Raw genomic sequence first — 25,813 nt, forward strand, 5'->3', positions numbered from 1 at the left:
GCAAAGTGGTGTCGCACTGTGGTTTTGTTATGCATTTCCCTAATGACTAATGATGCTGAGTGTCTTCTTATGTGTTTATTGGCTATTTGTAAATCTTCTTTGGAGAACTGTCTATTCAAAGCCTTTACCTATTTTTAAATTGGATTATTTGTCTTTTTATATTAGATTGTAAGAGTTCTTTATACATTCTGGATATGACCCTTATCAGACATATAATCTCCAAGTATTTTCCTAATGCATTTTAATCTAATTTTCTCTTCTTTTGTCATTGGAAGAAACAGAAAAACTAAAGATTCAATATGACATTCCAATTGTACATATTCTTGGTCAATGTCCTTTTGCTTCTTCCTTTTTTTTTTTTTTCTTTCCCTAACTTTTAAATTTGGGCTTTTTTTAAAAAAAAAAAAAAAGATTTTTTAAAATTGAAGTATCTTTTGCTTCTATAAGCTGGGCCTTCCCCATGAGAAAAACACACAATTGAAGTAACTTTCCTGAGATAATACAGAAGTGTACCTAAATTATCTAGTGTGTAGAAATACTAAGAAAATGTCTGACCAAGGAAAGAAAAAGATTTTAATTAATCGGCTTACGAAGGGATTTGAGAAGGAAAGCTGATACTCTAATAATGTAAAGACAAAGTAGGAGATACTGATAATGAATTCAATTGAACATTAATGGAATTAGGCATCCTTTGTACAAAGGAACATACTAAATGTGGCATTGAGAATGAGAATTTGTCCTTCCAATGATATTCATTGAGCACTTCACTAATGCCAGGCGTGCATAGGTAAGACCTAAGAGACACAGGCTCCTCCCTGCTTACTTGTCATCAGTCATTTGAATCCAGAGAGTGAGATGTAACACATGACCACATATATAAAGGGCCCCCCTTTGTTAAAACCATGCCCTTCCACAACAGGGGAGGAGTAGAATTCCACATTGTACCTGTGGTTTCCACCAGCTCAGCATCTTTTCTTCCTGTCTGTCCATCCACCTCTCCATCCTTTCCGTTTCATGCAACTCAACCTGACTTGGCCTTCAAATGTAAGACACTAACCTCCTGAAAGTTCCTTCCATTCTTTACTGCTCTATTCCCATCTTAAGGCTGTGTTCAAATTTTCTAGTCCCAGTAATTGTTCCCCAGGATGCATTTCATTTTCTGTCTGACTTTCTTTCTTTTCACTCGTGAGGACTGCCTGGGTCTCAGTCCCTGGGCCCAGACCCAGACCCCTCCCTCCGAGAAGACCACTCGGCCCCATTAGTCTGCCAGGACAGGGGGTGATTGCACGCGCTCCCGGCCCCTTGCTGATCCTGCTTCACTCGCTTCCTTTCCGCCTTTTTCTCCTGGTTGACTGAGCTGCAGGCACATGTGACTCATGCAGCAGCAAAGCTTTCCCTGGAAAATGGGACAAGACTCCAGTGTACTTAGAAGTGCTTTCAGCCTGGCAGAGCCCTGTCCATCCACTCCTGCCTTTCATTTTCCAGGTTAGGAAACTGAGGGCCTGAAAGCTGGAAGACAGACGAATGGATGATATGGTATTCAGTTTCCGTAACATCCCCTGTCTCCACCACACCATCTCTGCAGCTGGCTCTCCTCCTGGCCCAGCACCCCCTGCCACCCGGCTTCTGCTCTCCCTGTCGACCCCGTCTTTCCTTTCAAGTGAATGAAGTGGTCCAGCACCAGGCAGCTTCCCCTCTTCTAGTTCATCGTTTGCTGCACACCTCTCAGCAAGGTAGACAATAGGATTTTGGAAAAGAACAACTGAACCTTCAGTGCAGGGATGGGGATGCTAGGTAATGTGTGTGTTACACGTTAGACTAGAGAGACAGCCCCTGGAGGTGCCGTGATGCAGGATAAGGAAGAAAGCTGAGCGCACTCTGAGGGTTCCTGACTCTGTGGGGGCTGCTGTCCTATTTCATTCTTTCTTTCTTTTTTTTTGGGGGGGGTGTGCTGTGCCTCACGGCATGCGGGATCTTAGTTCCCGGATCAGGGATCAAATCCATGTCCCCAGCAGTGGAAGTGCAGAGTCTTAACCAGTGACTCACCGGGGAATTCCCTGCTGTGCTATTTCAACATCATCCAGGCTGAGGCCAGGGGGACCATGGTGGAGTTAAGATTCTCAGGTGGCCGCAGCTGAGCACTGTGCCCTGCCGGCCCAGGGCGGGGTCTCAGCTGAGCCGGCAGATGGCAGAGGGAGCTTGGCTGGATCATGGAAGTGGTTGATTCTGACCAGGTTTGATGCTGGAACCCTGTGGCCTATGAACATGACTGAGGTTTGATTCTGGAACCCACTGACCTGGGAACATGACTGAGGTTTGATCTTGCAACCCTCTGGCCTGGGAAAGTGACCAGGTTTGGTTCTGGAACCCTCTGGCCTGGGATCATGACTGCGGTTTGATTCTGGAACCCTGTGGCCCAGGAACATGACTGTCATTTGATTCTGGAAACTTCTGGTCTGGGAATATGACTGAGGTTTGGTTGTGGAACCCTGTGGCCTGGGAACAGGACCAGGTTTGAATTTGGAACTGCCTGGCAGGCTGCAGGGTAACTAAGCCATGCTTGGGGAGCAGGCTGAGACCAGGAGAGACGCCAGGTTTGCTTGTAAAATGCAGACTCCTGGGCTCCAGCTGTCTCTGATGAAGGGAGCTTAGAATCTGCATCTTCACGGAACCACTCAGGAATTCTTAACACATACTTAAGTTTGATTGCTCCAGTATTAGAAGAAAGCTTCTGATTTGAGGTTCATCGATTTGACTCCTAAACCCACCGAGTAATACCTACCTGGGTGCTTCCCTGGTGGTGCCGTGCCGTTAAGAGTCCGTGCTCCTAATGCAGGGGCCCCAGGTTCGATCCCTGGTCAGGGGACTGTTATAGATCCCACACGCCTCAACTAAAGATCCTGCAGGTGGCAACGAAGATCCCGCGTGCCGCAACTGAGACCCAGCGCAGCCAAATAAATGAATGAATGAATAAATAAATAAATAAAAATACGTGACTGCCCTGAACAACCTACTTAACTTATCTAGGCCTCAATTTCCTTAACCCTAAAATGGGAACAGCAGTACTCCCGTGTGCTGTGGGAATGCAATGTTTCAGTGAGCGTAAAGTTTCCAGCGCGTGGTCAGTACTAATAAGTGGTAGCTATCGTCATGAGCAGCTGTTTCCTCTGTGCAGGAGTCGGGGTGACAGAGATGGGCAGAGGAGGAGAACACTGACCGTGCCCTGTCTCCACTGCATCCCTCAGAGGCATAAGAGCAATCGTGTAGCTGGTACTTCTTCTGTGCCAAGCACTGTTCTAAGCAACAGAGACGTATAACCCATGTGACCCTTTCAAGGTGCTCATGAGAGAGGTGCTATTGTTAGCCCCTTTTTACAGATGAGGAAACTGAGGCCCAGAGAGAATGAGGAACTTGGACTTGGACCACAGTCCAAGTTCTAATGGGGGCTGAGATTCAATCCCAGACACCTGGGCTGCTCAGCCCTGCTGCTCCGCCGTAACCCCTGCCCGCTCACAGCAGCTGCCGCCTGAAAGCAGGGAACCTCCCCACCTACCTCTCAGAGAGAACTGAGTCAGAAGCTGCAAAATCTACAAAAATACAGAAATGTTGTCTGTTTTAAGTTGTTCAAATATAACTTCCATTGTGTGAGTTGCACTGAGATAGAAGCAAGACGTGAAATCTGTTTTAAATTCATACAGGTGCAGGCTGCCCGTCTGTTGCAATGAAACATCCATTTCAGCATCTACTGTGTAGTGAACTGTGCTAAGCAGTGTTAGGCACAGAGATGAAAGGTAATAGTACCCCCCACACCTTTGAGAGGAGGAAAAGGTTGTAAGACACACGTGGAAATCCTTCTAGAACAAGCTGAGCGTGGTAAATCCTCCAGGAGACATTGGCCTGGAAATGGTTGATGGAGAGAGTGTCTCATGAAGGAGGCTTGGCGTCTTCACTCTCTCTGCTCTCCCTGCTGTACCCCATCCGCTCCCAAACACTGCACTTACATGCCAGTGACTCCCAAACTTATATTCCCATCTGCGACCTCTCATCTGAGTTCCGGACCCCAACTCCAGCTGCTTCCTGGACATCTCCACTTGGACATCTCACGGACCCCTCGAGCTCAGCCTCTTCCTCCTTCCCCAGAGGGCTCCTCTTCCTGGGCTCCCCATCCATTTGGCTGTTCAGAGCAGACCCTTGGGTACCACGATTCGCTGCTTCTTCTTACACAACCAGTCAGCTGCGTCCAACTGGTCTACCTCCCAGACCTCTCCCCCAGTTGACTACTTCTCTTCAGCTTGCTTCTCCCCACCACCTGGCCCAAGACTCTACTGTTGCTCACCTGGACTCTTTAAATACTCCTGACCAGTGTCCCTGGATGCCTGTTTGCCCCTTTCCAACCCACTTTCCATCCTAAAACTGGAGGGATCTTTTCAAAAAGCACATCTCATCATTCCATTACCCTGCTTAAAATTCTTCAATGTTTTCCCATTGCTCTTAGGATGAAATTTTAACATCTTAACATGGCCTCTGCGGCCTCTGTGGTCCACCCCTGGCAGTGCCAGTGTCTGTGGCATCACCCTTCCCCTTTGTGCTGGCCCCAGTTGTCTTATGGCTCTTTTCTGCCTGGGGACCTTTGCCCTTGCTCTTCCTTCTATCTACACTGATTTCCCTGCCTTTACCTAACTAATTCCGACTCATTTCCTAGGTTTCTGGGTTGATGTTATAACGTGGAAGCCTGCCTGTGTTTTGAGGGTCAGGAAACATAGACAAGTTTCCATGTTATAGTAGCAAGTGAATAAATCATTAATTGTACAGCAGGCTGTCTGACGTCTGCCCCTCCTGCTAGAACGTAAGTCTCATGAGGGCCAGGACTGTGTCCTTCTGACTCTCCACCAGCCCCAGAGCCTTGAACGTAATGAGCCTATGTTCAACTAATGTTTACTGGGTGAATATATGGAATATTTGAGTTAGGCCTTGAGGGATGGTGTATAGTTTTCTATTGCTGCTGTGATAAATTGCCTCAAATTTGCGGTTCAAAACCACACAGGTTTATTCTCTTACAGTCCTGGAGGTCAGAAATCTGAAATGAGTCTTATGGAGCTACGATCAAGGTGTTGGCAGGGCAGGTTCCCCCTGGAGGCTCTGAGAGGAGAATTTGTTTCCTTGCCGTTTTCAGCTCCTAGAGGCCACCCGCATCTCTTGGCATCTGGCCCCTTCCTTGCATCATCTAACCTGTCAATCCCGTTTCCTGGATCCTACAGCTCTGATTTTCCACCTCCCTGTCTAAGGACCCTTGTGATTTCATTGGGCCCACCAGATAATCCAGGATAATCTTCCCATATCAAGTTCCTTAACTTAATCATATCTGTAAAGTCCATGTTGCCATACAAGGTAACAGTCACACGTTCTGGGCACTAGGACGTGGACATCTTTGTGGGGAGACCTTATTCAACGCACCGCAGATGGATGTACCAGTCTCAATGCATTTGCAAGTGTAGATGGAGACATGGTAATTCATTCTAACGTGTGCTAAGGCACTTATTGGTGTTTTGGGGGAGTCATGATCGTTCTTATTTATAATATACATGCTTTTAAAATATAGATATTAAAATGACTCAAACACATGTGATAGTCAATCAACGAATGTTAATTTTAATATATTCTTAGCATGGCGAAATGATAGAGAAAGGTGAAAACTGCAGAGAAAAGGGTTATAAATTGAGCAGTCTGCTTAATCGTGACCTGTCAGAGTGAACTGTTTTTAGCATCCCCGCTCCTCTCCTGCCTGGAAGTGGACCTAGTTCCCCCTTTTGCATGTCTTGTCCCTTTGTGTATGACTGCCTGGGGTTTATTGAATCATAAGATTCGATGCTGCATAAGAGAAAATCCTAGCCCAAGATGCTTACAGAAATGTAGCACTCTGTCCTTTAAAGACATATGGCCAAGGCTTCCAAATAACACAAATTTCATTCCAAGAAACTCAGAGAAGCCATGGATAAGAGCATTGAACTGAAGGGTGGAAAAGGCATCAACACAGCATGAAAATGGACCAATTTGTTCAGAGTCTCAAAAAAACAGAGGCTGGGAGGGTCTGCAGATGAACCCCAAATAACTTTCATAGTTATTCCAGAACAGACCATTTTTTTAAATGTTTGTGCACCCAAAACTGAGAAGAAGCAACCACCTCCAGGCAGTAGTAATTGGGGAGGCTGGCACGACGTAAAGGCCATCCCTTTCTTCGATAGGTTTATTGCTGGGTGATAAGTCAGGAAGACAATTGTCTACTCACTGTATGTGGATTTCCCTGAGGCCCTTGACAGAAAGCCTGAGTGATGTTCTTATCGACAAGACAGAATAATACGAACAAGGGATCGTAGTGCTGGGTAGGCTTCTTTCTCTCGCGTGTAATACATTTGTTTCTCTTACACCTAATTTCACGAAGATGTGAAACTGTGCATGGATGGATGACTGGCGGGAGCCCCGAAGGTGTTGATTAATAGGAGGGGGTTTCATCTGAGTGCTGAGGGGAGGATGTTTCTGGTTCCTTGGCCATTTACAGCCCCTGGAAAGTGGTGGGAAGCTGGGAGCCAGTGGAAGGGTCCTGGGTTGAACCACGTGGGAGCTTGAGACACTGAATCGTGTTGGAGAGACACAGAAAAATTGTCAGGAGAAGCTGAAGCCACAGCCAGGAAAATGGTGCCAAGAAGGAAGGAGAAAACTGGGGGGGGGGGGGATTTAACTGGGACAGTGTGAGGCTTTATACTGGTATGCCATAAAATTAGAATTAAATCAAATTTAATATAAAAATTTAGATGAAGTAACATAACATAACGACACGACATAGACACGCTTCCCTGGAAGGATGGAGTAGGGAGTGGCGGACGTGACCTACTCCTCTACTTCGTGAACCTTCTGCTCGAGCAATGAGGTCCATCCTGGATACTAAAGTTTAACAAGAATATTGACAAACCAGCAAGTCTAAAAGCAGCCAGACTGAAACAAGTCTTGAGAAATAGGTAAGTGCTTTCGGCAGATGTCTGAAAGGCCAGGCCAGAAAATGGCAGCTCTGTTTGTTCTGATGTCGCCCTGGAGGCGCGAGCAGAACAGGTGGGTGGAAGCCACAGAGGCCTCGCGGTTTCCTCTCCACTGCCACCCTCTCCTTACCTTCAGCATCGTGCGGATGGTCGATCCTACACCCGCGCTTCTCCAGCAAGGTTTTCACTTCCTCGGCCACATCCAGATCTGGTAGCACACGCCCCACGTCCGAATCTCCGTTCTGAGCATCCTACCCCGGGCCCTTCTTGCCTGAGTCACCGCATGGAGCCCAGCAGTCCTCTGCCCCATCACCATCTCATCTCACCACGGTCAGCGCCTCCTGGCTCCCCTTCCCCTTCACCCAGCTCAGACTCCATGGTCTGTCTTTATAACCCCCCACCCAAGACCACCTGCAAGTTCTCTGCCCCTCTCCCTCTGAAGCACCCCTGGCTACATCCAACCCCGTTCAACCCTGATCCCTCCTCCTCTACTCCTGCACCCAGGAGGCTCCGAGTTACAGGAACAAACCACATGGCCAGGCTGACTCTCCCACTTTAAATTCATGAACAGAATCCTCCCATGCATTCCAACATCACTGGAAGATTCTCCATCTCCCACCAAGGCTCCTTTCCCACCCTCAGGTTCACGCCTACTCCCTGTTTTTCGGACCAAATCTACTCATCCCCTCCAGTCTCTCTGGGTTGCAGGTGACACCCACGTTTCTTTGACAAAATGCAGACGCCTCTCAGCCTCTCTCCTCTCCCTCCACTAGTCTGTAAATGTACCTGTGTCTGTGCCAGTGGGTCTCAAACAGACGTGGGGGGACCCCTCCCCAGGGACATTTGGCAATGTCTGGAGATGGTTTTGGTGGTTACAACTTGGGGAAGGAGGGTGCTCCTGCAATCCCGTGGGTAGAACCCAGAGACGCTCCTAAATGTTCTACAATGCACAGGACACCCCCAGCCCGATGAACTGCTCAGCCTCAAGTGTCAATAGCACCAAAGTGAGAAACTGCTCTACACCAGCTGTCCTTCACTTACTAAGAGAAAGCGACACATCGCTGTGTGTTCCCAAGTCAGGTCCGGCTGCTCGGCGCTCGAAAATCAATACTCGAGAGAGACAGATGTTGGTAGAAAGGAAAGTTGCTTCTCAGCAGAACGCCAGCCATCTGGGGAGGTGGTGGACTCAGGGTCCCCCAAAAACCATCTCCGAAGATTCTGCTCGGCCATGAAAGTTCTTAAAGGGAAAAAAGGGAAGTCATCTCAGTTAATCATAGAGATGGGGGATCCGAGTGGCGCTGCGCCCAACTGTGTGCAGGCTCATCGACTTCCTGGGCTCTTTCTTTAGATGCTATCTCGTTCACACAGTTTGCTTTTGAGATCACTGCAGGGGAAGCTGGGGAAGAGATCTGGTCATCTGTTAATTACTTCTTCATTTCCACTTCTTTGACCTAGGGAAAGAGCCAACAGATTAGGCGAGGCGTTGTGTGATCAAAAGGTTTGAAAGGGGTGCTAGGGCCGGAGATGAGTAGAGCGTGGGGGCGCCTGGTTTGAGGTTCGTGACTAGATAAAAGGGGCCTCCTGCAAAGAGCTCTTTCCTGCAGAGCTGCCTACATGGGGGTTCTGCTGTGTTTTGGGTGGCACAGTTCATTGTGCAAGAAAGTCCCATGCATCACAGGACATTTCGGATTCCCCGTCCCTGCCCAGTAAATGCAAGTAGAGCCCCCAGCCCAGTCACTGGGGCGAAGGTGCTCCACAGATTCCCCAGCTTCCCTTATGGGCAGAAACACTTCCTGGCTGAGAACCACTGTACGTGGATCGGATGGTGATTGACATTGTATCCCTGTCACTTGGGGACTGCATGAAACAAATTTTTTTTTCTCTATTTTAAAGAATTGAAACAAAGTTGAGTATTTTAATGTCATTCACCCAATATGTCTATGCGTATTGGCTTAACTTCCTAAATCCAAAAAGAACATACTGTCTGCTTTTCTCTAACATTTTTCTTTACCACTGAACACAAATACATCAAAATAAGACAGGCCTTTAAATGTATCGTACTAACCAACAAGACATAAAGTGTTTGGGAAGGTTGAATGTAAACTTATTAGAAAAATGCATCCCTTGTGAAGCTCTTAGAAAATTGTAGCTCATAAAAATGTGAGTATAAAAAAAACTGTAGCAAAAGGAGGATTAGTTATCTTAAAGGATTGCTCAAAGAAAGCAATCTTCTCACGTAATTGGAAGTCATTTAAGCGCTCAACCGCTGTCTCATTGTTTCCTTTATAGCCCCTGGGTCATCTAATCCACTCTTTTACCCACAAGGTTCTAGAGCTGACTGTTCTTTCTATTTAATAGCATTCTGGAACCCGGGTATGGATGGGCCCATGCTTTGACACAGTATTGCCTTTTGGATCTCTGCCTGTGGGCGTGAAGCCGTCTCCCTGTAAAAAACAGACTCTTTATCTTTTGGTCCCTGAGTTCCCTGACTTAAACTATCAAATTCTATATTAGATTCTGTTGGAGGAGGGACTTCCCCGTGGTGGTCCAGGGGCTAAGACTCCATGCTCCCAATGCAGGGGGCCCGGGTTCGATCCTGGTCAAGGAACTAGATCCCTTGTGGAATGTTTTACAAGTATTACATGTGTTATGATAGAAATATATATAGGGCACAAGTTTATATGAGTGGTGGAGCAAGTTACTTGGAATGAGCTAAGTTTTAATATGTTTATTAGGCAACCAGTGATAGGTAAGTGTGTGCGTGCACACACACGTAAACATGCATATGTGTGTTCATGCATGTGGAGGGTTCATCATTCTAGGAAGATAGAATGGTGTGAGAAAGGCTGGGAGGTTTGAATCTTGGTGTAAAAGTAATTATTTATGTCCAGAGAGCTGCAAAGGATAAGGCCAGGAAAAAAGACAAATACCTGACCATTAGGAACATTTTGTACCGTATTTTCAGATTTTGGTTGTGCTTGTATAAGTAGAGGGGTATTAAAAGTACATGAAATTAGAAGGTGACAATTTTTTATTTTAGAAAGATTACTCTAGCAATAATGTAAAGGAAACCATGCCATCAATGTATGAATAATAAATTAATAATAACCAAAAACAATGATTCTGTTGGAGGAAAAATTAGAATAAAAAGGTTAAAAATAAGTTCCAGGCTGGGGTGTGCAAGCATTCCCCCTAGCAGAGGCCACACAGAGCAGTAGCACAATGTAATGAACACAGCCAGGGACCAGGGCAGGCAGAGGGCAGTTCCTAGACAGCTTCTGCCACTTTCTAGAGGGTCCTCAAGCTGGTAAGTCATCCTCTGGGTTCTCCAGGTGACCACCTGAGCAGACCAGGCTTTTCCGGTCCTGCCCTTGAGACAGAAGTCCTTTTGGGTCACTAGCTGCCCATCTGGCAGAGTGCGGGTGGCAGGCCCCGAGGACAAGTGGAAAGGAGAGCGATGCCCAAAAGAACGTCCCCTAACCTGAAAGAGAAACGGAAACAGTGCAGCCCAAGGCCCTCAGCCCCGAGGGGCAGCCCTTCCCGCAGCACACAGATAAATTCACCAAATTCTCACCAACTGCGGAAGGCAGAAAGCCCGCCCGGACATTTCCAAGGAACCCGGAGAGGTGCTGATGACGCAGGTGGGGACCATCACCGCTGCCCCACCCTGTTCTCCCTGCCCCCTCCTCAGCCACATCTGGATGTCTTATCACCACACCTGGTGGCTTCTCTCCTTTGCCATGCAGGGACACTGGGTATAACAGACTTTTACTAGGGTCTGGGGGAATAGTGGGAGGGGTGACTAGGGTTGTCGGGTGAAATACAGGATTCCCAGTCAAATGTGAATTTCAGATAAACAAATACACTTTTAGTATAAGCATGTCCCAAATATTGTCTGGGACATCTTATACTGAAAAAAAAAATTGTTGTTTATCTAAAATTCAAAGGTGACTGGGCATCTGTATTGATACCTCCTGCGTCTGGCAACTCCAGGTACAGCACTGGACAGCAGCCACATCGTGGGGCATCCCTGCACCATCACTGGCCACCCCTCATCACAAGGATGGAGGACACCCCTGCCACATGGCTGGGTATCCCCTCCAAATTCCAGGCCTCCTCCCACTGCCTTTCTTTTCTTCTCTGAGTCTCAGCGACCTCCCCAAACAAACACAGCAAGACAAAACCTTCTGTGTCTTCTGCCGAACCGGAATTCAGAACGCAGTAACCTCGGGGAGGCATCAGCTCCCTTTCTCTCCCTGCAGACACTGGCCTGGGTGCCCTGAGGAGGGGGGCCTGGCCTTGTCCTGATAATCAAGACCCACTAATACACTTTCCTAAACAGAAGAGCAGCCCGTCCTGAGATGAATTTGCTTCCCTCCGTTACCATCCCCACTTCAGCCCCAGTCACACAGAGATGCACAAATTCAGAATCAGCTGCTGTCATTGTTTCCTGAATAGTGATTTTTGTCTGGCCCCATTAGAAGTCAAGGAATGGAGTTCAGCTAGAAGCAGAGGCCAGGAAATAGCAGATGGTGTCTCAGACTAGGGGGACTGTGCCCACGCTAAACAGGAAGCAAGGAGAATACAGCCGGACTCAGGAGGTTCAAGGAGATGGAGTGGGACTTCCTTTGTGCCAGGGCTTCTCACATCCCCAGGCTGCGCATGGGCCCCTAAAGGCCCTGGGCTAGTCCAGGGAGAGCAAGGCCACACAGGGTTCCAGACTTTGCACCAGCACGAGCTCTTTCATTACCTTACTCTATAACCCATGTAATATGAAACACTTTTGTCTGAAGAACAGATGACATTTTAAAATAATTTATTTCACCATCTTTATTTTTTTATTTTTTAATAAATTTATTTATGTATTTATTTATTTTTGGCTGCGTTGGGTCTTCGTTGCTGCGCGCGGGCTTTCTCTAGTTGCAGCGAGCAGGGGCTACTCTTCATTGCAGTGCACGGGCTTCTCATTGCAGTGGTTTCTCTTGTTGTGGAGCACGGGCTCTAGGCACGCAGCCTCAGTAGTTATGGCGCGCAGGCTCAGTAGTTGTGGTTCGCGAGCTCTAGAGTGCAGGCTCAGCAGTTGTAGCTCGCGGGTTCTAGAGTGCAAGCTCAGTAGGTGTGGCACATGGGCTTAGTTGCTCCGTGGCATGTGGGATCTTCCCGGACCAGGGCTCAAACCCGTGTCCCCTGCATTGGCAGGCGGATTCTTAACCACTGAGCCACCAGGGAAGTCCCTCAGCATCTTTATACTCAAAGATACACATATGCAAATCAGAGCTTCTGATCAGCATGTTATAATTATTTTTCCCTTGCTGTTTCCAAAGTGATTCAATTCCAACCAAAAACAGAGAAACTGAATATTTTTACATGGGTCAAAGACTGTGAAGACTCTAAGGTTTTACCCTATTTGCAAGCAAGCTCACCTGGTTCATTCTAAGTAACGAGTCAGCCTGCCGTGGTTCACGGATGGGGGCAGAAGACACAAGCCTCCTGGGTCAGAGGCAAAGGACTTTGGTACCCCAGCAATGGCAGCAGCCAGTGCGTTAGCAGTTTATAGTGGGATTTCCCCCGGGCCCTAGTTCCCCCGGGGGGATGTGAAGAGGGCCAGGGGTCATCTGCACACACGGTGGGGTGCATTGCAGGAGAGGAACCCTGAGCCTAGAGAACCAGAATCTGTACAGTGGAGGCAAGCCTGCCGCCCCCAGAGGGAGCCCATTCTGCACCCCTCTGGACAGGCCACCACCCCGTGGGGAGATGCTCTGTCTTCCAAAGCTGTTGGCTCTGTAAACATCTTTGTGAAAAGATAGCTCAGAGCCAAGGGAGCTAGTCCTATGCTTACAAGACGTTCAGAAACACGAGAGACCATGGAAAACTGCTTCCTAATACATGGTAGATACAGTCTTATCTCAAGGAAATATATAAATGTGCAAATATTTTAAAAATACAGGCCAGGGACTTCCCTGGTGGTGCAGTGGTTAAGAATCCGCCTGCCAATGCAAGGGACACGGGTTCGAGCCCTGGTCTGGGAAGATCCCACATGCCACAGAGCAACTAAGCCCACGAGCCACAACTACTGAAGCCCACGCACCTAGAGCCCGTGCTCCACAACAAAAGAAGCCACCACAATGAGAAGCCCGCGCACTGCAACGAAGAGTAGCCCCCGCTCGCCGCAACTAGAGAAAGCTTACGCGCAGCAACGAAGACCCAATGCAGCCACAAATAAATAAGTAAGTAAGTAAGTAATTTTAAAAAAATACAGGCCAGGACTTCCCTGGCAGTCCAGCGGTTAAGACTCCAGGCTTCCAATGCAGTGGGTGCAGGTTCGATCCTGGTCAGGGAACTAAGATCCCACCTGCAGCTTGGCAAAAAAAAACAAAAAAAACAGGCCGTCTTTGCTCCTCATGGATTGTTACTAATACCATCCAACGTTAGCTGGACGTGCCTCAAGCATATGATCCAGTCCAAGAACAGAGACAGAGTTCCTGAAACTCGAAGCCCTTCTATAGCGAGGAAGCTCCCAGTTGCAAGAAGTAGAAAAGTAAGCTCAGATGTGCTTGGAGAATTAAGGAAGCTGATTAGTTGACATATTTGAAAAGTCCAGAGGTAGGCTTTTCTTAGGAGCTCTGCAAGGTCAGCCCAAATGAGATTTTCCCATCCCTCCTCACTGCCTTCTCCAGTGTCTGCTGCATTTTAAGGGCCGCACCCTCCCACCCCTGCCCGTCCCCCACCTGTGATCCCCTGTGGCTGCCAGCCACTTCCGGGTACACGTGCTCCGTTTATGTCCAGCAACAACGAGCATCTCTCCAGTTAGACTCCAAAGGAGAGGGAGGGGTTGCCATTCCAGAAGTCCCCAGCAAGTAGCTCCTCGAGCTTTAATGAGCAAACTTGCTCTTGTGCCCATCCCTGAGTCCGTCACTATGGCCAGAGGATGGAACTGGCTGGTTGGCTTGGGCAATCCCAGCTCTCAGGATCTAGGGATGGAACAGGGTTCCCTGAAGCCGTGTGAGGGAGAAGTGGATGCCTAAACAGTATTCCACGTGCATTGCCAAGAGGAGGGGGAATGTTTTTTGTTTTTTACTTTAAGTATAGTTGATTTACAATATTATGTTAGTTTCAGGTGTACAGCAAAGTGATTCAGTTATACGTATATATGTATATATCTATATTCTTTTTTTTCAATTCTTTTTCATTATAGCTTATTACAAGATATTGGGGAATGTCTTCTACAGCAGCTGTTCATCAAAGCACGCTCTCATAAATCAAAAGCCGTGGATCAGGGTCCTGGGGTACACAGCATCCTCCTACCTGGTTGCTGTGCACTGGCTGGCCATTTGGGAGCAGCAGGTGTGGTAACCTCAGGTGTGTTGCACTCACATGGCTCAGGATAGGATTGGAGTCCAACTCCCCTCCGATGGTGTATTAGTTTTTTTGTTTGTTTGTTTTTTGTTTTGGGGGGTTTTAACTTATTTATTTATATTTATTTTTGGCTGCGTTGTGTCTTCGTTGCCGCATACAGGCTTTCTCTAGTTGCGGCGAGCAGGGGCTACTCTTCGTTGCAGTGCACAGGCTGCACGTTGCGGTGGCTTCTCTTGTTGCGGAGCACGGGCTCCAGCATGCGGGCTTCAGTAGTTGCGGCACGCGGGCTCAGTAGTTGTGGCGCATGGGCCTAGTCGCTCCGCGGCATGTGGGATCTTCCCGGACCAGGGCTCGAACCCTCATCCCCTGCATTGGCAGGTGGATTCTTAACCACTGTGCCACCAGGGAAGCCCCGGTGTATTCGTTTTCTAATGCTGCTGTACCAAACCACCACAACTTAGTGGCCCAGAACAACACAAATGCATTATGTCATAGTTTCGGAGGGCAGAAGTCCAAACAGGTCTTCCTGGGCTAAAACCAAGGTGTCCTTTGTGGAGGCTCTAGGGGAAAATCCATTCTCTTGCCTTTTCTTGCTTCTAGAGGCTGCCTGCACTCCTGGGCTCTAGCCCCCTCCGCTGTGCAAAGCCAGCTATGGCCAGGAGAGTCTTTTTCCCATCATATCACCCCAACACTCTCTTTTGCCTCCCTCTTCCACTTTTAAGGACCTTTATGATCGCATTGAGACCAGGTGCGTAATCCAGACCAGCTGACTGGCAACCTTAATTCCCCTTGGCCGTGAAAGGTAACACAGTCACAAGTTCCAGAGGTTAGTACGTGGACATCTTTGAGGGGCTGTTATCCTCCAAAAGGATAAAGCTTTCTGTTTACCTATTTAAACACATCATCTTCTTTCTAGCCTTTGTAATCTCCACCCCTGGAGAAGCAAACTGCTCCCTTCTTAAATGTAATGTGTTCTTCTATCGTGACGTACGTATGAATCCTAATTTCATTGCTTTCATGATGGAGCGATTTTGGGAAAAAAATTGGCTTTAATAGCAAACAAATTGGGTACAACTGATGACAGTCTCGTCTGGTTATCTGTATGTTCAGTTCCCGTTTACTATTTTTATTTATTTTCTCCAATCCATCTCAGGTTTTTTACAAAATTCAGTGTTGATTCAGTGTTTGCAGTTGTGTAGCGCGCCTCCCGTCATTCTTTCATCTTTGAAAACTCCACAATTCAGCAAGTACATTTTTGCAGCGTCAAAACCTCAGCCGCCTGTAACAGTTTCAAATGGTACGCGGTGTTCTGACAGGGAGCATTTCACCTGAGTATGTGGGCGTGTCCACTCTTTCTCTTATTGTGACTCAACGGAGTGTATACTAAAGAAAAACTTGTAGGCAGGTGCAAACAAGTCCCTTAAGTATAACAAAACATATGTTTTGCTTAACAAATGTACCTTTCTGTAACGTTGTAATGGACGGGAATGAGCTCTGATGAGTCATGCCTCCTGGAAGCAGCCGTTCTGTGAGACACACCATCTGTGAAAAGAGCATGTGCAGAGTCTGCTTGGTCAACTGTGTGGGAGTCCCAAGACCACCCTCAGGCTCCGTGATTCGCTGGAAGGACTCACAGGACTCAAGAGCTCATGGTCTATTCCAGTGAGAGGATACAGATCAAAGTCATCAAGGGCAAAATGCACATGGAGCGCCGTCCAGGAACATCCAGGCCCAAGCTTCTAGGAGACCCTTCCCACTGGAGTCATACAGGGACACACTGAGTTCTCCCAGAAATGATGTGTGACCACAGGTGCAAGGTATTGCCAACCAGAGAAGCTCACCTGAGCCTTGGTATCCAGGGTTCTTACTGGAATCCAATCACATGGCAATGATAGCATCTGCATGATTGATCTTAGCTATGCAGACTCAGGGCCCAAGAGGTTAAGCGGACCCAGCGTGGCCCAGGGTCTCAGACGCAAAAACACTCTGGTGAAGCAGGACATTTCAAGGGCTCAGTGGTATCTTCTGGGAGCCAGCCAAGGGCCAGTCCTGCTGAAGACAGGCCTTTCTTTGGAATGTGCAGGGTTTGGACAGCCCCGGTCTGCTGCGTTGCCCCTTGACTGCCCACCAGGAGATAGTGTTAGGTGACCATAATTTTTTTGTCTTTTTTCAGCTTTATTGGGGTATAATTGGCAAATAAAATTATAAGATATTTAAAGCACACACCATGATAATTTGATATATGTATACATGATGAAAAGATTCCCACCATCTAGTTAATTGACGCATCCATCTCCTTGCCCGTTGCCTTTTGTGTGAGAACATTTAAGTTCTCTCCTCTTGGAAAATTTCAACTATACAATATAGCGTTATTAACAAGAGTCACCATGTTACGCAGTAGAGTCTCAGACTTTTTCATCTTATAGCTGCATCTTTTACCAAACTCTCCCTATCTGCCCCCCAGCCCCTGCTAGAAACCACTTTTCTGCATTACATATGTAATATTCAAAGAATATAGAAATATATAAAATAAAAAGGGGCTTCTCCCCCTATACACCTCGAGCCCCTCAAATCCCCTTCTTGAAATAACCAAAGTTATATCTTGGAATATATCCTTCCAAGAACCTTTTCTAAGCATATATAAACATTTTATATATATATATATACATACATACACAGACACATATACACACACACACACACACACACACACACACACACACATAGTTTTAGGATTTCTTTTTTTAATGGAGTCCTACTGCATGTCTTCAGCTAACTTTTTACTTATATCTTTCTTATGGCCACCTATAGCTCTATCTCATTCTTTTTAAAGGTTGTATTTCATACTGTTGATAAAACAATTTATTTATGTTCTCTCACTGCTGAGCGTTTTGGTTACTTCCCATTTTTTGTTGTTTTTTTTTAATTTTTATTTATTTTATTTATTTATTTTTGGCTGCGTTGGGTCTTCGTTGCTGCACGTGGGCTTTCCCTAGTTGCGGCGAGCAGGGGCTACTCTTCGTTGCGGTGCGCGGGCTTCTCATTGCGGTGGCTTCTCTTGTTGTGAAAAATGGGCTCTAGGCGTGCAGGCTTCAGTAGTTGTGGAACATAGGCTCAGTAGTTGCGGCTTGCGGGCTGTAGAGCGCAGGCTCAGTAGTTGTGGCGCACAGGCTTAGTTGCTCCGCGGCATGTGGGATCTTCCTGGACCAGGGCTCGAAACCGTGTCCCCTGCATTGGCAGGCGGATTCTTAACCGCTGCGCCACCAGGGAAGCCTGGTTACTTCCCATTTTTGCCATCACAAATGATGCTGTAACAGATATCTCTGCACACACTCTTTTTCTGTCATGTGATACTTTTTTTTTTACCCCTAAGGTGAACTTTTTTCTTCCCCCTAAGCTGAGCTTTTGAGAACGCATTCACCAAAAATTAAAATGTAATTAAACATGATATCTAAGAGTCCACAATCAGATAATAAGAGAGAGAATCCATAAACATTGAGGACGCAGGAGGTGAAGGAGATGGTCAATCTGGGATACGCCCAGATACAAGTGCGAGGCTCCCAGGCGGCTGCCTTCCTCCTTGAGGCCAGAGGACCTGGGCTCCGACAGGCGCTGCAAGCCCCACGGCCCAGGACGAGTCACTTAGCCTACCTGAGCCGCATTCCCCTGATCTCTAAAACAAGGTCAGTCATCACACCTACCTCCTGGGGTCGTCATGAAGATGGAACAGAACGAGGCAATGTACAGGCACACACAAAACAAGGCAGTGTACAGACACATCTTGTTGCCCCATCCTGGAACCACCTTCCCAAGCACATATGGAGAGATTGTGAAATGCTAAGGCACCAGCTGTCACCTGGGGGAGGTTTCTCTCCTGACTTAAGATGAAGCCACGATCTGAAACGTGAAGATTCAGATTCTCCCATTAATGTTTCTTCCAGAAATAGGCAGCCGCGCATGATGAGAGGTGGGTGGGAGCTCTACGTTGCCCTCCCACACTTTCAGTGCCAGGTGACTCTTACAAGGAAAGCAAGCGTTTATAGAAGAATCCTGCCACCATGGAAACGCTTGTCACACAATGTTATTTCTAACATCCCTTACGTTCAGTAAGGGACCTCTGTGTCTGACGACGGTGATGCCTGAAAGCCTTTACCGTGGCCACTGCTGGATCCAGGCAGATGCACTGCGTTGCTCCAGGGGTGCCATTCATGGTATCTCGAGGGAGTGGCACTGCCTACAGTCATGCAGAGCAGCAACCTGACTCTGCATAGTGGCTCCCTATGGGGGTGTTGCAGAACCTTGCCCTGGCCTGTGCACTCTCGACTAGGGTGCTTCCGGGGTTGTCTGCCACCCGCGAGGATGCACACTGACGTCCAGCCTACACAGACACACCTGCCACACTGCCTGTACCAAAGTATCTTAATTTTTTCATAGTTTATTGAAGTATAGTTGATTTACAATATTGTGTTAATTTCTGCTGTACGGTAAAGTGGTTCACGTACACATATGTATACATTCTTGTTCATATTCTTTTTCATTATGGTTTACCACAGGATACTGAATACTGTTCCCTGTGCTCTACAGTAGGACCTGTTGTTTATCCAGCCTATATATACTAGTTTGCCTCTGCTAATCCCACACTCCCAGTCCATCCTCCCCCACCCGCCCTCCCCCTTGGCAACCACAAGTCTGTTCTCTGTGTCTCTGAGTCTGTTTCTGTTTCGTAGATAAGTTCATTTGTGTCATATTTTAGATTCCTCATATAAGGGATATCACATGGTATTTGTCTTTCTCTTTCTGACTTACTTCACTTAGTATGATAATCTCTAGATCCATCCATTTTGCTGCAAATGGCGTTATTTCATTCTTTTTTGTGGCTGAGTAATATTCCATTGCATATATGTACCACATCTTCTTTATCCATTCATCTGTCGATGGACATTTAGATTGTTTCCATGTCCCGGCTATTGTGAATAGTACTGCTATGAATATAGGGGTTCACGTCTCTTTATGAATTAGAGTTTTGTCTGGATATATGCCCAGGAGTGGGATTGCAGGATCATATATGCTAAAGTATTTTCAGGTAATTCCAGAAAATGTAAAAACCTGAACAATATAACCAGCAATGTGATCACTATTTTCTTTTTTTTCTTTTTTTTTTTTTGTCATGGTGCGCAACCTGTGGGATCTCAGTTCCCCGACCAGGGATCAAACCTGGGCCCTCGGCAGTGAAAGCGCGGAGTCCTAACCACTGGCTCTCCAGGGAACTCCCTCTATTTTTAATAAAATCCTTAGTATGTCCAGCTGTCATTCTATCATCATTTTAATATCTGAAAAATGTCCTTCAAATGCAGAAAAAATATCGTCGACCCAGAAGATCCCCGCTGTGCCCGGTTAACGCTCACTGGCCAGATGGTCGCGGTGTCTCCGGAAGAAGTGGAATTTGCCAAGCAAGCCATGTTTTCAAGGTTGGTATCTGCTTTAAGATTGGTTTGCCCAGAAACATACAGTGTAAGAAGCAGAGGTCGGGGCTATGCCATTTGATGCCTCTGAGGTGATGACAGTAATGGTCTGAGCTGTCCTTTGGTGGCAACACTGCCGTCTGACGCTGAAAGTCTTGGTCGCCTGAGGGGGCAGCAGAGGCCACGCATGTGACCTTGCAGTGGGCTGTCCGTGCCTTTGGAGAGCGCCCCATGCTGGGGTTGCAGGCACTGTTCCCTGCCTACTTCCAGCCTTTCACAACGGCCCTGCCTTGGAATGGAGAAAAAGGGGGCTTTGTAGTCCAGTCAATACAGCAGACATTTGCAAATGTCCACTCTAAGCAGAGCTCGGCACCAGAAGTGACAGCAGTGTTCCTTCATGTGGGCCCCTCACCCCTTTTATAGCCGAACCACTTAGGATGCAGCTTTCGAGCTGCCCCCCACCACCTGCTTCCCGAATTGGATGCCCTAGAGGTTACACTCAATCAAAATTTTAAAACGACATCCCGGGAAATCGGCATGCGTGCTGCTAGGGTCAAAATGAGTGACAGAGGAACCCCGGGAAGCGGCGGAGGAGATCAGCATTTGCAAAAAGTGAGAAGGGTGGTCCTGCGGGGGTGCTGGAGTCTGTCTCCATGGGTGAGGAGAGGGTCTGTGCAGGGGGAGGCCTGAGGTGGAAGGTCACAGCTGGAGTGAGGAGGGGCGGGTATCCACATGGGGTGTGGGCTGGCAGATTGGTACTTGTCTAAGTTAGTGGGAGAGTAACATGAAAGCAGGTGGTAAATTAGACAAGCCATCCGCCTCCCTATGGAGATGGGATGATTGTACATACAGGGGAATCATGAAATAAGTAAACATACAGCAAGTCCCCGACATACGAACGAGTTCCCTTCCGAGAGTGCGATCCTAAGTCCAATTTGTTTGTTAAGTCCGACACGGTTAGCCCAGGTGCCCAACTAATACAATTGGCTCCACAGTACTGTACTGTAATAGGTTTATAATACTTTTCACACAAATAATACATAAAAAAACAGACACACAAAAGAATAAAGAAAACATTTTTACACTTACAGTACAGTGCCTTGAAAAGTACAGTAGTCCAGTACAGCAGCTGGCATCCAGGGGCTGGCATCGAGGGAACAGGCAAGAAGGGTTACGGACTGGAGGAGGGAGAGGAGGGGGGAGGTGGCAGAGCTGAAGGCTCTCCAGCAACAGGAGACGGAGGACGAGCTGCCATTTCACTCACGCCCGACGCTGACGGCACAGGGTCTGGTTCCCTGCTGGATTCAATTGTTCACATCTTTGAAAGTTCACAACTTGAAGGTTCGTATGTAGGGGACTTAGTGTAGTAATAAGTAAACACAGAGAGAGGAAGCCTGGTTTCTCACCGCCATGGAAGAGAGTTAGCAACACGCACAGGAGGACACTAGATCAGCCTGGAATTGGATCCATCCACACGGACTTGTGGTTTTCAATATACAGACAGAGAGATAAATGGAGATGCGTGTGTCTGTGTGCCTGTGCGCGTCTCAGCTGTCACTCTTTAGTTCTAATTTCTCCTCTTCCACGTTAATGATGGGCAGTGAGATGAAGTCAAAGCCGCAGGAGACATTTGCGTTCATTAAGTTCGTTTCCTATTTTCCACATTACCGCAGGTAACAGTGTTGCCAGAATTTCCACTACTGGATAATGTGGGTCCCTTTACCACACGCATCCGACCACCTTGTCTTTACCTTCTTTAAACGCCCATGGTCAGTCTCCTACGGTCCTTCCAGCATCCTACTGCCTGGACCCCAAGCCAGGGCCTCACGGACTAAACTTTGCTGTACCTACGTTCCCCTTGCAGGGGCCAAAATTTGTTCCGGTTATAAATACAAAACTAGTTGGCTTAAAATAACAACAATCATGTTATCATCTCAGCTGCATGAGTGTTTGGAGCGTTGGGCCTCAGATCAGCAACTTACTTTCAAATGGTTTAGGAAAAAAAAAAAAAAAGTTCTTTATACCGTACTTTCAACCTCTCTGTCAATTTGCAATGATTCCAAAAAAAAAATTTTTTTTTAAAGGCATCAACCTATCACTGCACTGGCATTGTTGCAAATGTTTTTCCCAGTTTACACTTGGTCTTTGAATTTTGTTTATAACATTTTTAGATGTAAATAAAACTTCTATTTTTATGAAGTTTTCAAAAAGTGAGCGCCAGACCCTGCCCACAAGGAGGATGCATGTTTTTAGGCCTACGCCTGAGGGAGAAGGAAGTCAGAAACAGAGGGCGGAATGTGAGGGCTGTTCCCTGTCTACGCTGGCTGGTTCTCAGGTTGATGCGACCGTTGTAGGCCTCTACAGGAATGGAAAGCTTCCCGTGAACACGTTTGTTTCCCGGACTTAAAATTCAGCATTTCACGTAGAGATGCTTAGAGCCTTTCATGATGCTCCCTGGTAACGATGGCCCCCGTCCCCTGGGCACGTCCTCTATGCAAGTGCTGTATGTGTCTCATCATTTGCTGCCCACACAGCCCTGTGAACTGACCACCATCCCTCTCGCCCCATGTGACTGGGAAGGAGACCCGGCAGGCTTAAGAGAGCAAACGGCCCATGAGGCATCCCAGCAGCTGAACTGAAGTTTGAACAAAGTTGCCTGGCTCGAGACTTGAGCTGTCTGCCCCTCTGTGGTGACAACAGTTTCCTGCCCTCCTAAGGCTGCCCCAGACCTTGACCCTGGCTCCCTGGCTTCTGCCTCTAGCTGGTTTGAGCAGGTCTCAGCCTAAACACGGCCTGGCGTCTGGAGGGCCCTTTGACCTGACCAAGGATACATCTGGCACTGTGCTCGGGAGAGCCCACCCTCTGATGAGGACGGCTTTAATGTGACGTCTTTATTTCTGCAGACACCCAGTTATGAGGAAGTGGCCTCGTCAGTATGAATGGTTCTTTATGAAGATGAAGATAGAACATATCTGGCTTCAGAAATGGTATGGAGGAGTAGCTGACATTCCCAGGGAGGAATATTTCAAAGCAGCTCCAAGAAAGGCCTGATGGAGTGAGAAGAAGGTCCTTGATGTTTGCGTAAAATGAAAACCTTTCGAGCGATGCTGCCAGGCAGCAGTTGACTGCTGTCTCGTTGTGAAAGGGTTCATTGCAGCCCTGTCAGTCTTACAGCAGAGTGAGAGTGGGTCACCAGGGACCCCTGTGCTAGCTGGAGATTGGAGTGGCCATTTGCAAATGGCCAGATCACACAGGGACTTCACATAGAGAGTCTGTTTACATGTGTTCAGTCCAGACTCACCTGTGTGGGATCACTGTTGGTTGTCAAAGTGACATGTTGAGACAGTTGCTGTTCCATTCTTTAAGATAAAAAACAACAAGAACAACAAAAAACCCTATGCCTGTATGTACAACGTGATTGCTTTGTATCGTGAGAGTATGTTCGTTGCTTGTTGTACCCAAAGCAGTGTCCTGGTTCTGAGCTCATTGCAACCACAGAAGAACTAAATACGCATCACACAGCTGGCGTCTTGTGTTTAGGGTGAGGGTGCAGGACTCTTTGTCTGTGGGTTACCGTCCTGCTGCAGAATGGCAAATGCATTATTGAGCCCCGTTTGCTAGAATGTACTGGTCACTCATGAAGCTTTTTTCCCACTGCAACATGACAAACCATGTGGGAACCCCCCGAGTTTGGTGCACAGCCCTATTCTAGGTGATTGGGCCATGGTGGTACATTAAGGGAGGGGCAGCTTCGGCAGCAGGCTCCCCAGATCCCCTCTGCTAGTGCTGGGATAGAGGGTCCCCTTCTCTTAGGCATGGGGAGTGGTACTCAGTCTGTGGTAGAGAGAGAGGAGGGGGACAGGGAGAGACTGGAAAGGAAGCAAAGGCAACGTATAAGAAAAGGAGGGAAAGAAGTAAGTAACTGGAGGTACACTCCCTACGCAGCCATGGGCCAGGCCCTTGACGGGGTCATCTCACTGAAGCCTTACAGCCAATGAGATGAATCATCACTGCCACTTACAGACAAGAACACTGAGGCTCAGAGAGGCTAAGTCAACATCCCAGGGTCTGATTCCACCACTCACTGCATGCAATGGAGAGAGTGGTACCTAGACAATTTCCAATTCTAAGAACAAGACAAAAGAGTTACTGGTAGTCATTGAATCAGTAAAATCAGTAAAGCAATGACTAACCTGCCTGTAGATGGGCCACTGTTTTCTACCAAAAAAGAAAACAAGTCTCTGAAATTTGATTCTCATTACAGATTTTAAATTTTCTACAAATTGTATGCAGGAGCACCTGCGTTGTACCTGTGTGTATACCTAAGGCCTACAAGGACCTATGTGTATACTTCCAAGACCTCTTATATTGAAATTTATAAAGGGTCTAGCACTACCCAGTTTTCTGCCTTTTTATATGGCTCTAAACCCTCTTTGGTCAGTTAGGTATATTGTATAAATATAAAACTACAATACACAAAATATAGGAAATATACATTAAAAAATAAATAATAGTGTTATTAATGGTTACACTTTTGTTTAAAAAATTAAGACACAAAGAGAGTTTGAGCTGTCCAAATATTTTTAAGTGCCTGTTACTAAAAGCATAGTAAGAGGCACAGAATTCTTTATTTATCAAAAGTCAAATCACGAGAGTGTTCCTTAACAATAGCAATTTCTAATATATAAGAATAAGGTAACTTTGAGGGTATTTCATATTTTCAGAGTTTAAAATTGTTGCTACCCCCATTTAGAGATAAGAGGGGAAAACTGGAAGGAGAAACCACATACTCCATAAGCCAACCTCAAATTGTAATTCTCTGGAACGTCTCTGTGTCCAAGTCCCGTGTGAAAGATAATTTTCCTAATGCTAGTTTTGCTTTTACAATCAGGTTTCACTTAGCTTGTTAAAGCTGACTCAGCTGCCTTGAGGAGCTTTGCAGCTTAACCACTGATGACGGTTATCAGTTATTTATCCAAATTACAGGGAATGGAATCTGAACAGGTTGGATGATAAGAAGAGTGCTGAAAAGGCATCTGCTTGAAAGGGAACCCTCTTGCACTGTTGGTGGGAATGTAAATTGAGACAGCCACTATGGAGAACAGTATGGAGGTTCCTTAAAAAACTAAAAATAGAATTACCATATGACCCAGCAATCCCACTACTGGGCATATACCCAGAGAAAACCATAGTTCAAAAAGACACGTGCACCCCAATGTTCAGTGCAGCACTGTTTACAATAGCCAGGTCATGGAAGAAACCTAAATGCCCATCGACAGACGAATGGATAAAGAAGATGTGGTACATATATACAATGGAATATTACTCAGCCATAAAAAGAAACGAAATTGGGTCATTTGTAGAGACGTGGATGGATCTAGAGACTGTCATACAGAGTGAAGCAAGTCAGAAAGAGAAAAACAAATGTCATATATTAGCGCATATGTGTGGAACCTAGAAAAATGATATAGATGAACCGGTTTGCAGGGCAGAAATAGAGACACAGATGTAGAGAACAAACGTATGGACACCGAGGGAGGAAAGTGGGGGTGTGTGTGTGATGACTAATTTAAAAGAATCTAATTTAAAATAGATATCTATAAAATAGATAACTAATAAGAACCTGCTGTATAAAAAATAAATTAAATAAAATTCTAAAATTCAAACAAAAAAAGCAAAAAAAAAAAAAAAAGAAAAGGCATCTGTTTGAGAATAATGGACCCCATTCAGGCCAGTAAGTTTTAGCAAATCTCTAGAAATTTACATTGATTAAAATTTTAAAGGCTGTATTGGAAGTTCTGGACATGGCAATAAGGCAATAAAAAGAAATAAAATGCATATGATTGAAAAGTAATAAAAGTATCCCTATTTACAGATGATGTAACTGTCTACATAGAAAATTCCAAAAAATCTATTTAAAAAAAAAAAAAGTAAAACAACTGATTTCAGCAAGGTCTTAGGATA

At 46.6% G+C, this 25,813-nt stretch overlaps 1 protein-coding gene across 6 annotated transcripts in view; it reads left to right on the plus strand.

Annotated features, from left to right (window-relative positions):
- Positions 1-25,813, plus strand: part of CREG2 (cellular repressor of E1A stimulated genes 2) — a 75,660-nt gene that overhangs the window by 13,853 nt on the left and 35,994 nt on the right. For 3 of the 6 annotated variants that reach the window (XM_060309634.1, XM_060309633.1, XM_030838769.2), the window contains exon 3: positions 19,742-19,855. In XM_060309634.1, the coding sequence (XP_060165617.1) occupies positions 19,742-19,855 (114 nt within the window). The other 3 variants (XM_060309635.1, XM_060309636.1, XM_030838768.2) reach the window with 3 other exon arrangements.

Source organism: Globicephala melas, chromosome 12, assembly GCF_963455315.2.
Source record: "Globicephala melas chromosome 12, mGloMel1.2, whole genome shotgun sequence".
Classification (NCBI taxonomy): domain Eukaryota; kingdom Metazoa; phylum Chordata; class Mammalia; order Artiodactyla; family Delphinidae; genus Globicephala; species Globicephala melas.